At 46.6% G+C, this 13,829-nt stretch overlaps 1 protein-coding gene across 7 annotated transcripts in view; it reads right to left on the reverse strand.

The window, feature by feature from the left end:
- LOC137634292 (peregrin-like) overlaps positions 1–13,829 on the reverse strand; it is a 228,618-nt gene that overhangs the window by 155,993 nt on the left and 58,796 nt on the right. For all 7 annotated transcript variants that reach the window (XM_068366626.1, XM_068366622.1, XM_068366628.1 and 4 more), the window contains exons 3-8: positions 13,350–13,510; positions 12,908–13,069; positions 12,590–12,744; positions 11,954–12,131; positions 10,475–10,606; positions 10,023–10,211 (exon numbers count right to left, since the gene is read on the reverse strand). In XM_068366626.1, the coding sequence (XP_068222727.1) occupies positions 10,023–10,211; positions 10,475–10,606; positions 11,954–12,131; positions 12,590–12,744; positions 12,908–13,069; positions 13,350–13,510 (977 nt within the window). The remainder of the gene's footprint in view (positions 1–10,022; positions 10,212–10,474; positions 10,607–11,953; positions 12,132–12,589; positions 12,745–12,907; positions 13,070–13,349; positions 13,511–13,829) is intronic.

The raw sequence follows: 13,829 nt of genomic DNA on the forward strand, positions 1-13,829 counted from the left end.
GACGTGACGGGGGAGGGTCTGAAGACAGGTCGAGATAAATGTCCTTGAGTCCGGGCTGAAGAGGTATACTGGTGACTCTCCCCCCATGTCCTCCTTGTGTTCCCAAATCGACTGCAACTGAGGACAAACTGCAGCTGTTCCCAGCGCTAACCTCTCGATTCCTTACTGGCAAGAAAGAGAAGGTCTTGGGACATCAGACACAGAATGGAGACTCGAAATCTTGAATGAATCGGACCGAAGGGCCAGGACCCTCAGATTCTGAGTCTAGCCAACAACTCAGGAGCGAGCCTGAATGTTGCCTTCCCCTCTTCCTTAGAAAGGGGGGAGTAGTAAGAGACCAAGAAGATTGCTTACACACTGGCCGTGGCCAGAGTGAGCAGAAGACCCAAGGCGGAATACAATCCGAGGCCTGTCGTAAAAGGGTCTTGAGAAGATCTCTTAAAGGACTAAAAGTCCGAGCCATGCTCCAAGTTGGAGGTCTTCCTCCGACTAGAGCAGGGACGATCGTAGCTTCGCATGAGCGAGGATAGATCCAGCGGGCAGGAAAAAGTTATTCCTTTAAGCCTGAAGGTCAGGGAAAGGCTGAGCGACAGGCTTCATTGCCGAGAGCGGAAAGGAGTTTCCTCCCGCCGAAAGGCAATAAGACCGTTATTGCTGGAGAAGAGGCCTCAAGGGAAGAGGTATATCTCCCACGGCACCAACCACCTTAGACTCTTCACTTTGCCTGGGAGACCCCTGTGGATGACTATCGCAGATGACGCGACCTCCGTACCGCGACTGTAGCGGGTTGTCTCTTCTAGAGGAGGAAGCGTAGTGTCTCCAGGCATGAAGCCGAAGCGACGCCCCGGTTCGGGAGAGATGTCGCAGTGTGGTTGCTTGAGTAGTCTGCGCCGTGGGAGAAGCTCTCCCGGGAGTTCCGTCAGGGGAAGCAGAGGGTCCAGAAACCGTTCTGCGCATAGTCCCAGTGGAGCTCTCCCATTGAAAGGTTGACAGACAACCTGGTCTTGTTGAGACCCATTGTCCGCAGACAAAAAGGAGGGAAGACGCAGGCGTCGAAGTTGTCCCACCATCACCGGAATGCATCTTGCCAGAGTCTCGGGGTCTGAGACTGGGGGGAAGACTAGCGGAAGCTTGAGGTTCCAAGCTGTCGCGATCAGGTCCCCCAGACCAGCACTTGCTGGTTACCCAAGGTCAAAGACCCCTAGGTACACTCTCTCTATGAGGCTCTGCTCGGATAGTCTGAGAGAAACATTCCCCTGCCTGGAATGAGAGAGCCGATGGTGGTATTGAGAGAATCTCAATCATCCCGGTATCTCTACTGCAAGATGTGAAGGTGTGAAAATGCGTCCCCTGCTGGTTAGAATGAAGTCGACGCGCAACGGGGCGACTCGGCAGGAGCTGTAGGATCTGAAGAGGGGCCAGACTAAGGCCCCTAAGCCTGCCTGAATGATGGAGAGGTATCCTTCAGGTCTTGACCATAGGCCTGGACCGGAACATGCCCCCCCCCCCTTTCCTTTGACGAGTCCGAGAACCGCATCAAGAATGTGGGGAAAGGACGAGAATATCCACTACCATCAAGAGGCTCCATAGGTCAACACCCATTGCAGGTCTAATAGTTCCGCTGGTCCCATAGGGCCAGGGAGTCCGGTTAAACATTGCCTGAAGCCACCGGAACTTGGATCGCCCCACATGGAACTTATCCTGAGGCGACCGTTCGGACTATAGACGGGTCAATGAGGAAAGAAGAACTAGGAAACGTTCCAAGGTAGGGCTGAAAGCTCTGCTTGACTGAGAACAGGTACTGCGACTCTCCTCAGTCTTGCCACAGTCAACCGAAAGGAAGGCTCGGAGGATGTGGTAACAGAATCTGGCGTCCCCAGGTGGTCACCCATCCAAGTACCGACGTTGCTTAACCTCGCTGGACGGACGAGAAGCGGGGTTTCCAATGTGGTAAGGCGGTTGACTCAATATCATGGCCAGATACTCCAGATGTTGAGGCAGAGGAAGAGAAGGCTCCAAGCAAAATACCATGAGCCTACACTCATGGTAAGCATCCGGAAGCTTGTCCCGGCGCTGAAAAAGGTCGAAACCCGAGCCTACCGGAGTTGACCAGCCCTCAAAACAGCAGAGGAGGCGGAAGCCTGCACCTGAGCGGCCAAGAGGAAGGCAGGGAGAGTTCTCTGGGGAAACAAACCTGCTATGCCACGGCGGGATAGCCACACTGCATCATAAGCAGGAATACTTGCAGTCTAGGCTGAATTCGACGAGCACCCTGGAAGATGGATGGAATGGAAACTGAAAGTACCCGACCTTCCGATCCAGGGTTTAAGGAGTCCTGTCGCCTCGTTACCAGTCTGATCGATTCTGCTGGTCTACGCTGGCCGAAGTTTGTTCGACAAACTTGATCAGGGCTGAGAGGTCGACTATGGACATCCCCTATCAGATCCTTCCTTACAAGAAAGGATCGACTGAAGGGGCCGGGGGTGAAGCCGTCGATGATCCTAAGGAAGACCTTCGCCTAAGGTATGGATCATTCTTCCCAACCGGGCAACTCTGCTGACGCTATGGCATAGAGGTTCAGAGACACTGAATTCGCTGACAGAGACGGCAGGCGCGATATCCTTGGCTACTCACAGAGATTGTGCGGGAATGGGCATCGGGGAGCTGTCATTCGGATGAGTAACCTTAAGCATCCTCCCAGCGAAAAACCTGCAATCCTAGAGTTCGTGAACTCCTTTTAGGACTATGCCCCCCCGGGGGAGTCTCCCGTGCCATCTGTTCCTGACAGGAGGAAACTGCAATTGGACACCTTGTCCCAGTTGTCGTAGCCGATAACTTAGGCCGACGTGGTTGAAAGAAAAGGGCGCTGGAGCCCTGCAGAGTCTGGAAGAAAGCACCTTGGAGGAGTGAAACCGGAAGTCGATTTACTCCACACAGCAGCTGTCTAAGTCTCTGTCCTTGGACACAAACAAACTCTTCTCAAGGATGGAAGGGTGTCTGAGGTCGTCGACCTCCACAGATGAGACAACCGAAGGAAGCCCTCAATCAGCGCGTCCAGATGGTACAACATCGAGCTTGTCCGCAAGTTAGATACTTAACGACGAAAGGCCAATGTGCCTGAGCTCGAGAGGAGGAAAGTACCCTTGATCTTCCTGTAGCTTCCTTGAACCAAACATCGGGCCGTAACCGAGGAGGGAAAGAACCTGGTAAGCTCCCAGAGGAAGAGGTAAGCAGTCACCCCTTGTCCGATGGAGACATCTCGAACGGAAAGCCCCCCCCGCCAAAAATCCTTCCAGGGAATGACGGGGAAGGGCTAACCCAGGTTCAGGAATAGAAGAGTGTTGCTCAGATCTCCCTTAAGTTTCTCCTATTCTTGCAAGTGCCATGCTCTGTGTTTACGGGGTGAAGCAGTGTTCTGGAAATACGCTCCAGAAGAACTCGCCAGGCTGGTCATGCTGCGAAAACCCCATTGGGAATCGTGGTCGCAATTGCCCTGGAGCTCGCGCGACGGGAATTCCTGGAGGTCGGCGAGCGATAACCCATAGACGAGCAATGGATACTGCAAGAAATAAGCAGACATTTGTGCGAAGAAACACTGTAGGTTCGCGCGACGGAACACCATCCGTCTGCGCGATGGAAAAAAACCGTTGGTTCGCGCGTGGGCGAACATTGGAGAGCATGAGCGTAGACGTGCAGGCACGTGGGCGTGTGGGCGCGCGGGCGAGTGGTCGCGCGGTTGCACGGGCGAGCGGTCGCGCGGTTGCACGGGCGAGCGGTCGCGCGGGCGAGCGGTCGCGCGGTCGCACGGGCGAGCGGTCGCGCGGTTGCACGGGCGAGCGGTCGCGCGGTTGCACGGGCGAGCGGTCGCGCGGTTGCACGGGCGAGCGGTCGCGCGGTTGCACGGGCGAGCGGTCGCGCGGTTGCACGGGCGAGCGGTCGCGCGGTTGCACGGGCGAGCGGTCGCGCGGTTGCACGGGCGAGCGGTCGCGCGGTTGCACGGGCGAGCGGTCGTGAGGGTGGGCAGGTGGATGAGAGCGAGTCCGAGGCAGCGAACGCAAGCGTTAGCGCGATGGCGAGGAAACGCGCTGCCGCGTGGGCGAGGAGGACCGCTGGCGATATGGATCAACAAGCGATCGGTGGTGAGCTGGTGAGCGCTAACGCGCAGGTTGGCGATGGCGCGTTGTGTTATGCCGACGCGATGGTCGAGCAGTATGCGCAGGTGAGCGATCGTGCGTTGGCGAGCAGTATGCGAAGGTGAGCGATCGCGAGCAGTGATCAGCATGCGCCGGGTCGCGCGATGGTGATCAGTATGCGCAGGGTCGCGTGATGGTGATCAGCATGCCAGGGTCGCGCGATGGCGATCAGCATGCGCAGGTTGGCGGTCGCGCGATGGCGAACAGCATCTGCAAGTGGGCGATCGCGTGATGGCGAACAGCATACGCAGTTGAGGGTAGCGCGATGGTGATCAGCATGTGCAGGGTTGAGCGATGGTGATCAGCATCCGCAGGTGTGCGGTCGCGCGATGGCGATCAGCATCCGCAGTTGAGGGTCGTGCGATGGCGATCAGCATCCGCAGTTGAGGGTCGCGCGATGGCGATCAGCATCCGCAGGTGAGGGTCGCGCGATGGCGATCAGCATCCGCAGGTGAGGGTCGCGCGATGGCGATCAGCATCCGCAGTTGAGGGTCGCGCGATGGCGATCAGCATCCGCAGTTGAGGGTCGCGCGATGGCGATCAGCATCCGCAGTTGAGGGTCGCGCGATGGCGATCAGCATCCGCAGTTGAGGGTCGCGCGATGGCGATCAGCATGCGCAGGTGAGCTAGTAGCTGGCGAACCATGTTCCTTCAGAAGTGTTGGAGAACGTTGGCGTGCCGGCTGTAACACACGTGGGCGATCCGGAGATCGCTGGCGGGCTGATGATCGCTGACGAGCTGATGATCGCTGGCGAGCTGATGATCGCTGACGAGCAGAAGGCTTCGCGTGGAAGCCTGCGCAAAGAAGAAGAGTCCTTGACCCCGACCTGAACCGAAGTTCTAGATCGCGAGGGCGAACGTGGGCGCGTAACAGGAACCAACAGGAACCGCAGGGAAGATCATCTTGAAAGCGCTGACGAACAGGAGAGCGCTGATGAGCAGAAGGGCGCGCAGGGAAACCCTGACACGCAAGGGAAAAACCCCCGTGGGGGCGCGCCGGGAGACTGATGTCCGTCGGAAGACCGCTGTCCGTCGGGAAGACCGTTGTCCGTCGGGAAGACCGTTGCCCGTCGGAAGACGAGATCAGACTGCTGTCCATCTGCACCAAGGCGGAAGATCGAGAAAAAGGAGTTGTAGGCTGCAAACGGAGATCCAAAAAGGCGCCTCAAGCACCCTTATAGGGAGATGAGAGGCCCTTACGACGAGGCGGACGGTGGGCCTTACGGCGAGGGAGGCCAACAGCAACAGCAACAGAAGAAACCTCCGAAGAGGAGTCTCTATGAGTGTACTCTCTCGCGAACGAAAGAGAAACACTTCGTGGAAGAGACTGGTCAGCCAGTGACCTAAAAGGAGCAATCCTCCGAAGAGGAGCTCCTGCAGTTGCCCAGCCCCTTGAGCGAAACTGCAGGTGCGACCGCTCAGCACCAAGAGCATAGTCGCACGAAAAAAAGGCAAGAGAAGAACCCCCCAAAAGGGGAAAAACTCAAGCCTGGACAGGAAAAACTTCCCTCGGAAGGAAAGTTATCCGCCCAATTAGGCAAGCCTCCTGAGTGTTCTAAAATGAACTGGAGAGCTGTCCGTCGTCACGGGAGTACTACCAGTAGAAGGAGACACGCCCCTGACGAAAATACAAGGGGGGAGGCAGCAACAGCCGAATCCCCAGGACTCAACCAGACAGCTCACACCGTTGCTATATTACAGAAACGAACTAGATCGGTAACTGTAAAAAAAAAATAAAACAAATAATATAAGTACACATTCATTCCCCCGGGAAGGCTTCGAAGAGGAATCCCGAGGGAAAGGAACAAGAATTACACAACAGGCACGTGCCCTCACAACCACTTACACTCGCGGAAGGAGAACTGTAACCAAAACAGAATTATAACAATTATAATTATGTAACTATGTAATTATGTAATTTAAAAATGAATGAACACTAAAGAAAGAACGAAAACCCCGAAAGGAATCGTTCTACAAGCTGAAAAACAAAAAACAACTACAATTAGATTCATAACTAATTGAGACAAACGTACGGCGTAGCAACCCCCCACACGGAAAGGAAGCTAGGCTACAAGGACGTAGTAACACGTAGTAAAAGGGTGAACGACCTCAAGAGAGAGAGAGAGAGAAAGACATAAGTCAAACTCGATCGCCACCCATAAAAATACGCCGTGGTGGCCTAACTGCCGAGGCCTCCACGTAGATATCGTACACTACACACACACCTCTGAAAAGGAAACTTACTAATTTCTATACTCAAATATATATACAAACATGAAAACATGTTTACATATATATTGAGTAAATGAAAAGTAAGCGATTAAGTAAAGACAAAACAGACAATGGTTGCCAAGCGAGGACCAAGACAGAGACGTCTGTCACAGTCCAAGCCAAAAGTGAAAGTGAGTATTCACCTGTGTGTGAGGGGGAGGAGGGGTAGCTAGCTACCACTCCCCTACCCCCCCGCTAACTAGCGCGGGGGTAATACACCCTCGTTAAATTCTAATGGCTCGCCATTTCAGCTACGCTAAAAGTAATACCCTTTGTAAATAGCGTGGTTTGTATTTCGGTTACGGAACAATTAGTGTTTACAGTACATTCGTACGCCACGTGTTATCGTTAATAAACATTCGTTACTGTGCACTGTACTGTATTAGTGTTTACTATACATAGACTGTATATAACGTTACGTAGTGTATTATATTACGTATTACTGTAGCCATGGGTCCCAAGAATGTTGCCGAAGGAAAGAAGAAGAAGACCATGCTCTCGATGGAGACGAAACTTGAAATCGTAAAAAAGTACGAGTCTGGCATGCATTTAAGTGCGATTGCCAAGGAGTATGGCAGGAATCCGTCTACGATAGGCACCATCCTGAAGCAGAAGGCGGCCATCAAAGCAGCAACACCTTCTAAGGGCGTCACTATTTTCTCCAACAAGAGAACGCACGTGCATGACGAGATGGAGAGGCTGCTTCTTGTGTGGATCAAGGACAAAGAGATCTCAGGAGACACCATCACTGAGACTACAATTTGCCAGAAGGCCTCCGCCATTTTCGGTGATCTCGTGCGTGCTCAGGCCGAAGAAGGAGCAGGAGAAGGAACATCCCAGCAGGAACCCCCAGAGTTCAAGGCTTCTCGTGGGTGGTTCGAGAAGTTCAAGAAAAGGACTGGCATCCATTCAGTGGTACGGCATGGGGAGGCAGCCAGCTCGGACACGAAGGCCGCCGAAGCCTTTGTTAAAACGTTCGACGAGTTGACTCTGCAGGAAGGCTACAGTTCGCAGCAAGTTTTCAATTGCGACGAAACTGGGCTTTTCTGGAAGAAAATGCCTCGTCGGACGTTCATCACGGCGGAGGAGAAGAGGCTACCCGGACATAAGCCTATGAAGGACAGGCTTACCCTTGCTTTTTGTGCAAACGCCAGTGGGGACTGCAAGATAAAGCCCCTGCTGGTGTACCATTCAGAAAATCCCCGAGCCTTCAAAGCCCACAAAGTCATTAAGGAGAACCTTCCCGTGATGTGGAAGGCGAATGCAAAAGCCTGGGTAACGAGGCAACTGTTCATTGATTGGGTGAATATCTGCTTCGGTCCGACTGTCCGAAAATATTTGGAAGAAAAGCGCCTCCCTATGAAATGTCTGCGGGTGTTGGACAATGCTTCAGCTCACCCTCCTGGCCTCGAGGAATATCTTCTGGCCGAGTATTCCTTCATAAAGGTCCTGTATCTACCGCCTAACACCACCCCTCTCCTCCAGCCCATGGACCAGCAAGTTATTTCTAATTTTAAAAAATTGTACACGAAGCATCTCTTCAAGAGATGTTTCCAAGTCACAGAGAGTACAAACCTCAATCTGCGTGAATTTTGGAAAGATCACTTCAACATCGTGATATGCCTCAAACTCATCGATCTCGCTTGGCAGGAAGTTTCGAGGCGTACCCTAAACTCATCTTGGAGGAAGCTGTGGCCTGATGCTGTCTCTGCACGAGACTTCGAGGGGTTCGGGAAGCCTGGAGGAGAAGCCGAGATCGTTGACGATCCTGAACCAATTCAGCAGTCTGAGGTGGCTGACATCGTACATCTTGGTACGTCCATGGGGCTGGAAGTTAGCGCGGAAGATATCGATGAACTTATCGAGGAGCACCACGAGGAGTTGACGACGGACAACTTGAAGGAGTTGGAGACGATGCAAGTGAGTGATTTTCAAGAGCAGCTCTCTAGCGGTGATGAGGAGGATGTTGCACCTTTGAAAACGGCAGACATCAAGGAAATTCTTGCATGTTTCCATAAAATGGCAGACTACGTCGAAAAGGAACATCCAGAAAAAGTTTATACCAACCGTGCGCTTCAACACTGCAATGACGTTTGCCTAACGCATTTTAGAAATGTGTTGAAAAGTAGGCAGAAACAAGCTTCAATAGATAGTTTCTTATTAAAGAGGCCAGCGGTATTAGTAGGCCAAGACGAAGGTGAAAGTGAAGAAAAGAAACAGAAAAGAGGAAGGGATGAAGAATTAGAAGGTGAAAGTAAAGAAAAGAAACAGAAATAAGAAAGTGATGAAGAAGTAGAAGAGATTTAGAAAATAAGAAAAACGTAAAGTTATAAAAAAGCAAAAAAAAAAAATTCAATTTTAAGTTTTATGTTACCGTTAAGTGTTAAAGTAATTTTTTCTTTCATTTTTATAGTTTTCCATACGTAATGTTAAGTGTTAATTATTTCTGCCATTTTTTTATTTCGTAAAGTTTAAGTGTTAATGTGTTAAGTGTGTAAATTACTGTACGTAGTCTGTCACTTGTTACGTTTTCTGCCTTATGCCATCCTCCTCTGCCGCGACTTCGCTATCAGACATCGTCTCAATCAAAAGGTAAGTTTCAACTTTTTTGTTACACTAATTAACTGTAACCTTTTTTTCAGAGTGTACAGGTATCAATCATTAATTTAGGTGTACGTACAGGTAACAATACACCTTCACTGATCTAAATGCTTTACGTACATACAGTACCGTAACTTTTATACAGTAGTAAAGAAAACGGACCGTTTTCTTTGGGCTTGGGGGGGATAACTTGGCTATAACTACATTATTGAATAATCTCATAGTGGTTTCTGGAATGGATTAGGCTGTTTTTAACGGTTGTGTTAATTTTTGAATGATAGAGATGGCTGCATTGCATGTTTATTACTACAGTTTAGCGTGTTTATGAAAGAAAAGGTGACTTTTTATAAGGCTTGGAACGGATTAGGCTATTTACATGTAAAACGCGACTCAGGATACGAAACCGCATCCTGAACGGATTAATTTCGTATCCTGAGGCATCACTGTAGTTTAAATATTGCTTGAAAAAGTAGGTAAGTTGAAACCTTCCCTGTATTATAAACCATCTTTTTAAGATTTTTTCTCTTTTTGTCTTCAGTTGCTGCTTCCTGTCAACCCTCTCCACCTTCTGTGCTTGCTCTCTCAGCCTTTTAACCCTGCATGTCATATGCTATGTTATCTTTCCATCTGAACTTTGGCCTTCCCTTCTACTATCACCCAACTCCACGATCACAACACATAAACGCTACAAATACCAAATGCGCACACGAGTAAGATGTGGCTAGCACAATATATTGTCTTCTCTGTATTTTTAGGGCTAATTTTATGCTTTTGGACAATTTAGTTTTCATCTCAGACACTTTATGCATTACATTTTTTAATTAAAATTCCCTTACTTTTCATCAAATAAGGTAATAATATTTAAGTAGGACAATTTCCTTCCATGTGTTATTACATCATTGATATTCCATATTCAAGAGAGAAATTATATTTAAAAACACAGAAGCTGAAACTTACGGTATTGGCAAAACAAACTTCCGGTATCCACATAGCACACACAACATGCGCCCATCGTGCATCATCTGTCTGCTTAAATGCACCACCTTTGTTAGGGCATAAGGCACAATCTACAGCTCTGGATGGAGACTGTAAGCAACGTCGACACAGCCACTGTCCCTCAGGAATATATGGAACACCATAGCATTCCTTTCAAAGAAAATATATAAATGAAAATCAGTTATGTAATAACTACAGCTTCTAAGACTTTCTCCAATAAGTTAAGAGTAGACCAAATTAAGAATATTGTATCAAGCTTTACTGTATATAACTTTATGCTACATTATTTTATACATTAGACTGATAAAATCTTTCAATTTCACTAACTAAAAGGACAGGACATATGAATTTCAAATACAGTTCATTTACAACTAACAAAACATTGAACTTCAATGATAATTTAAGCTACAAACCTGGTGAACTGCCAAGTTGCACATATCACAGAAAAGTATAACATTGCTGTTTTGGCATTCTCCATCCATACATATGCAGCAAACAGCATCTTCATCAATCGGAACTCCAGAGTCTCTACCACAGGACTGCGCCTGCAATGCAAAAGTGTAAACAAGAGCATTTAGATTGGATAATACTGCAAGTAAAACAGCCTTATCTTATAAAGGAATTGGGATTGAGCGACCAAAATGGTATTCAACAGCTACCTGAGAAACTGAGGGTATTCTACCGCATGATTAAAAAAATTAATCTTTAAAATCATTAGAAATAGAAAAAAATCTTCCCCCTAAAAAGACAACAAGTCTTTTAGAAACAAGAAACCACTCCAAGCTAACATACCTATGCCCATGCCCCAGGAAATTTATTAATCAACCAATCTTAAATATCATCTGAGAGATTTACTCAACATCACATACATACATACATACATATACCAAGGCACTTCCCCCAATTTTGGGGGGTAGCCGACATCAAACAAATGAAACAGAAAAGGGGACCTCTCCTCTCTACGTTCCTCCGAGCCTGACAAGGGACTCAACCGAGTTCGGCTGGTACTGCTAGGGGTGCCACAGCCCACCCTCCCCCGTTATCCACGACAGATGAAGCTTCACAACGCTGAATCCCCTACTGCTGCTGCCTCCGCGGAAGCAGTAGGGGATTCAGCGTTTACTCAACATATGGGTAAATATTTCCATCATAGACTATGGCTTCATTGAAAAAATCTACCCAACAGTGTGAACAAAAATTTTTACTCCATATTAATTCTGACTATTTCCCAAGATAAGTTTGAAACCTTAACAGGCTTCCTCAGACCATTAACCAACTACAAATTGACAATAATTTGGGATATATTTTCTGGCACTAGGCAATTCAGCACCTAAGTGCATCTAGGGTAAAACCCAAGTTGCACCATGTTGTAAGAGTTAGAAGAGGTTAGCCACCAAGATGAAACAATGGAAGTAAGAACAGGGGTTAAGTAGAAGGATATAAAGGAAGTGCAGCTAAAGGCCATAGAAACATTGCAAAGGCCCTTCACTACCAATCCCCACAGTGCATTGTGTGAGGTACACTAAGGAAACTAACCCCAACAGGGAGACACCACTCCTATCCAACTTCTTAGAAATATACAAACTTCATAAAATATGACAACCTACTTTCAAACTATACTGAATACACACGGTTAAAAATTAATTAAATATTCATCCTGTTCAACTCTACTTGATACATAACCTTCCAAAATATACAACCCCTGCCTATCATTAATGGGAAGAGAAAAATTGGCTAACTAGTCATGTAACACGGTAAAAGAATACCCGCCCCCTTATAGACTAGAGAGCTTAATTGTACTACTGACTATATTCTGAATGTTTTATATTAGTAATAAAAATAATAGCAGTCAACATTTTCTCATGTTCATGTTTATTACTAATTACATTCACCTGAAAAAAGGATTCCTTTTCTAGTCGGTCCATCAGCAATTCAAAAGACTCCATTTCAACAGGAGGCAGCACATCAACTGCTCGCTGTTCATTAATGAGTTGTAACCAGGCACGATCTTCTTCGTCCATGTCATACTCCACTTCTTCATCTAATTCCTCTAAGCTTTTTTCAATAAATCTAAGAAAATAAAAATAAAAATTAATGGCATAATAGTTTTGAATTTACAGTAATTGCATAATACTATACCAGTCGGTAATCTGCACTCAAGTTATAACTACCCCTCAATGATAAAGGAGCCTGAAATCTATCTTTACATACAGCAAAACTTTCTTAAATACCTTAATTATAAAGATTATCTACTGATCCATTTAATTTTCCTATAAATAAAAATATTTATAAACATAGTTTTACAAAAGAAAAATAAAGTTATTTCTAAAAACAGAATTGGACAAAGAGGACTGTGAAAAATGAAATGCATGTCAAGATTTTATTGAAGCATACACTGATAAATATGCTCAACTAAAGAAGTACATTATACACAAATAAATATGCTCAACTATGAGAGAATGGAAGAAAATAAAACATCAACCACTAATAGCCAAAGGGATACAAACTTAAAATACAAATTTCATTACCTGTGATAGGTTGAAGGCATAGGAGGTGCATCTGGTAGGTTCTTATAATAATCTTCAATAACTCTAAAAGAGGCTTCTGGAAGCTTATTTGTTTTCTTATCTTCAATAGTATATCGCTGTACATCTACTCCTCTGTCTTTATCAGCAGTCCGAGCCTAGAATGATTCACCGGTCCTTTGTTAATTTAAGAATTAATACTAACAACAACAGTATAACAATCATACCAGTTTGACCTACTACAAAATTATATAATCATGCTTGAGCTATGGTGCTCAATTTCTACTTCAGTGATATGGAAGGTATAACTACACAATTTACCTTTGGTGGTTTCTGCGCTGAAGTATTAGAATTTGTGCTACCATTATTGCTATTTTGACCAACAGGTGTTTTAGACTGTACTGGCTTCAAAGTAGGTGTCCGTGCTTGCTCTTGTGGTGGGGGTTCTTCTAATGTAGGTGGCATTGATGCTTCATATTCTTCCTGTATATAAAACAGTATCAACTATCGTTGGTCAAAGAAAAAATATCTACGGGACATAAAACCTACATGTTAGCTATATAATTCAAATAACACCAAAACCATCCAGAACCATAAAGAAGGATTCATTAAGTTGGATAGTTCAAACTACAAACAGAACCAGTTGTAAAAGTGATTACACTAACAAATGTTCTTCATCATAATAGAATTAGTTGTGATATAGCAAAGGTGTAAAATTTGTATGTGTACAAAATATACACTTAAAAAAGAGAGAGAAACCCACCTTTGACAGAATCTCGATGGGGTCATACACCGACAGGCACGTCAGCTTTCCATCAACCTCAAACTCAACAGTTTTCATATCGTGAGAGTAAGGTATGGATGGAGGCTCTGGATCCTGATTAGCTAAAGGGGAAGGAGGTCTCTTCATATTTTTCTTGCGTGCTATAAGAAAATTAACCTTAATTACCACTCATACACAAAAACTTAGCTACGTTAATCATTTTATGACGACTCCCATAAGAATGCATTAACTCTGACATATGATTCTTGATCACTGTAGATCTGTCAAGTAGTTCTTCATGGCAATGATTCATGGACCAGCAACCAGTGAAAATCCAAATCAGTTAACCAAAGAGTCCTAAAAATTACTTTTGATGACAGAAAATCCTCATACAGTAGACAAAATTCTGTATTAACCTTCACAAGTACAAAGTATCTCAGTGTTTACTCAAATTAGGATTGGGTTCACCATTCATCTTTA

This window comes from Palaemon carinicauda, chromosome 44, assembly GCF_036898095.1.
Source record: "Palaemon carinicauda isolate YSFRI2023 chromosome 44, ASM3689809v2, whole genome shotgun sequence".
NCBI classification, from domain to species: Eukaryota; Metazoa; Arthropoda; class Malacostraca; order Decapoda; family Palaemonidae; genus Palaemon; species Palaemon carinicauda.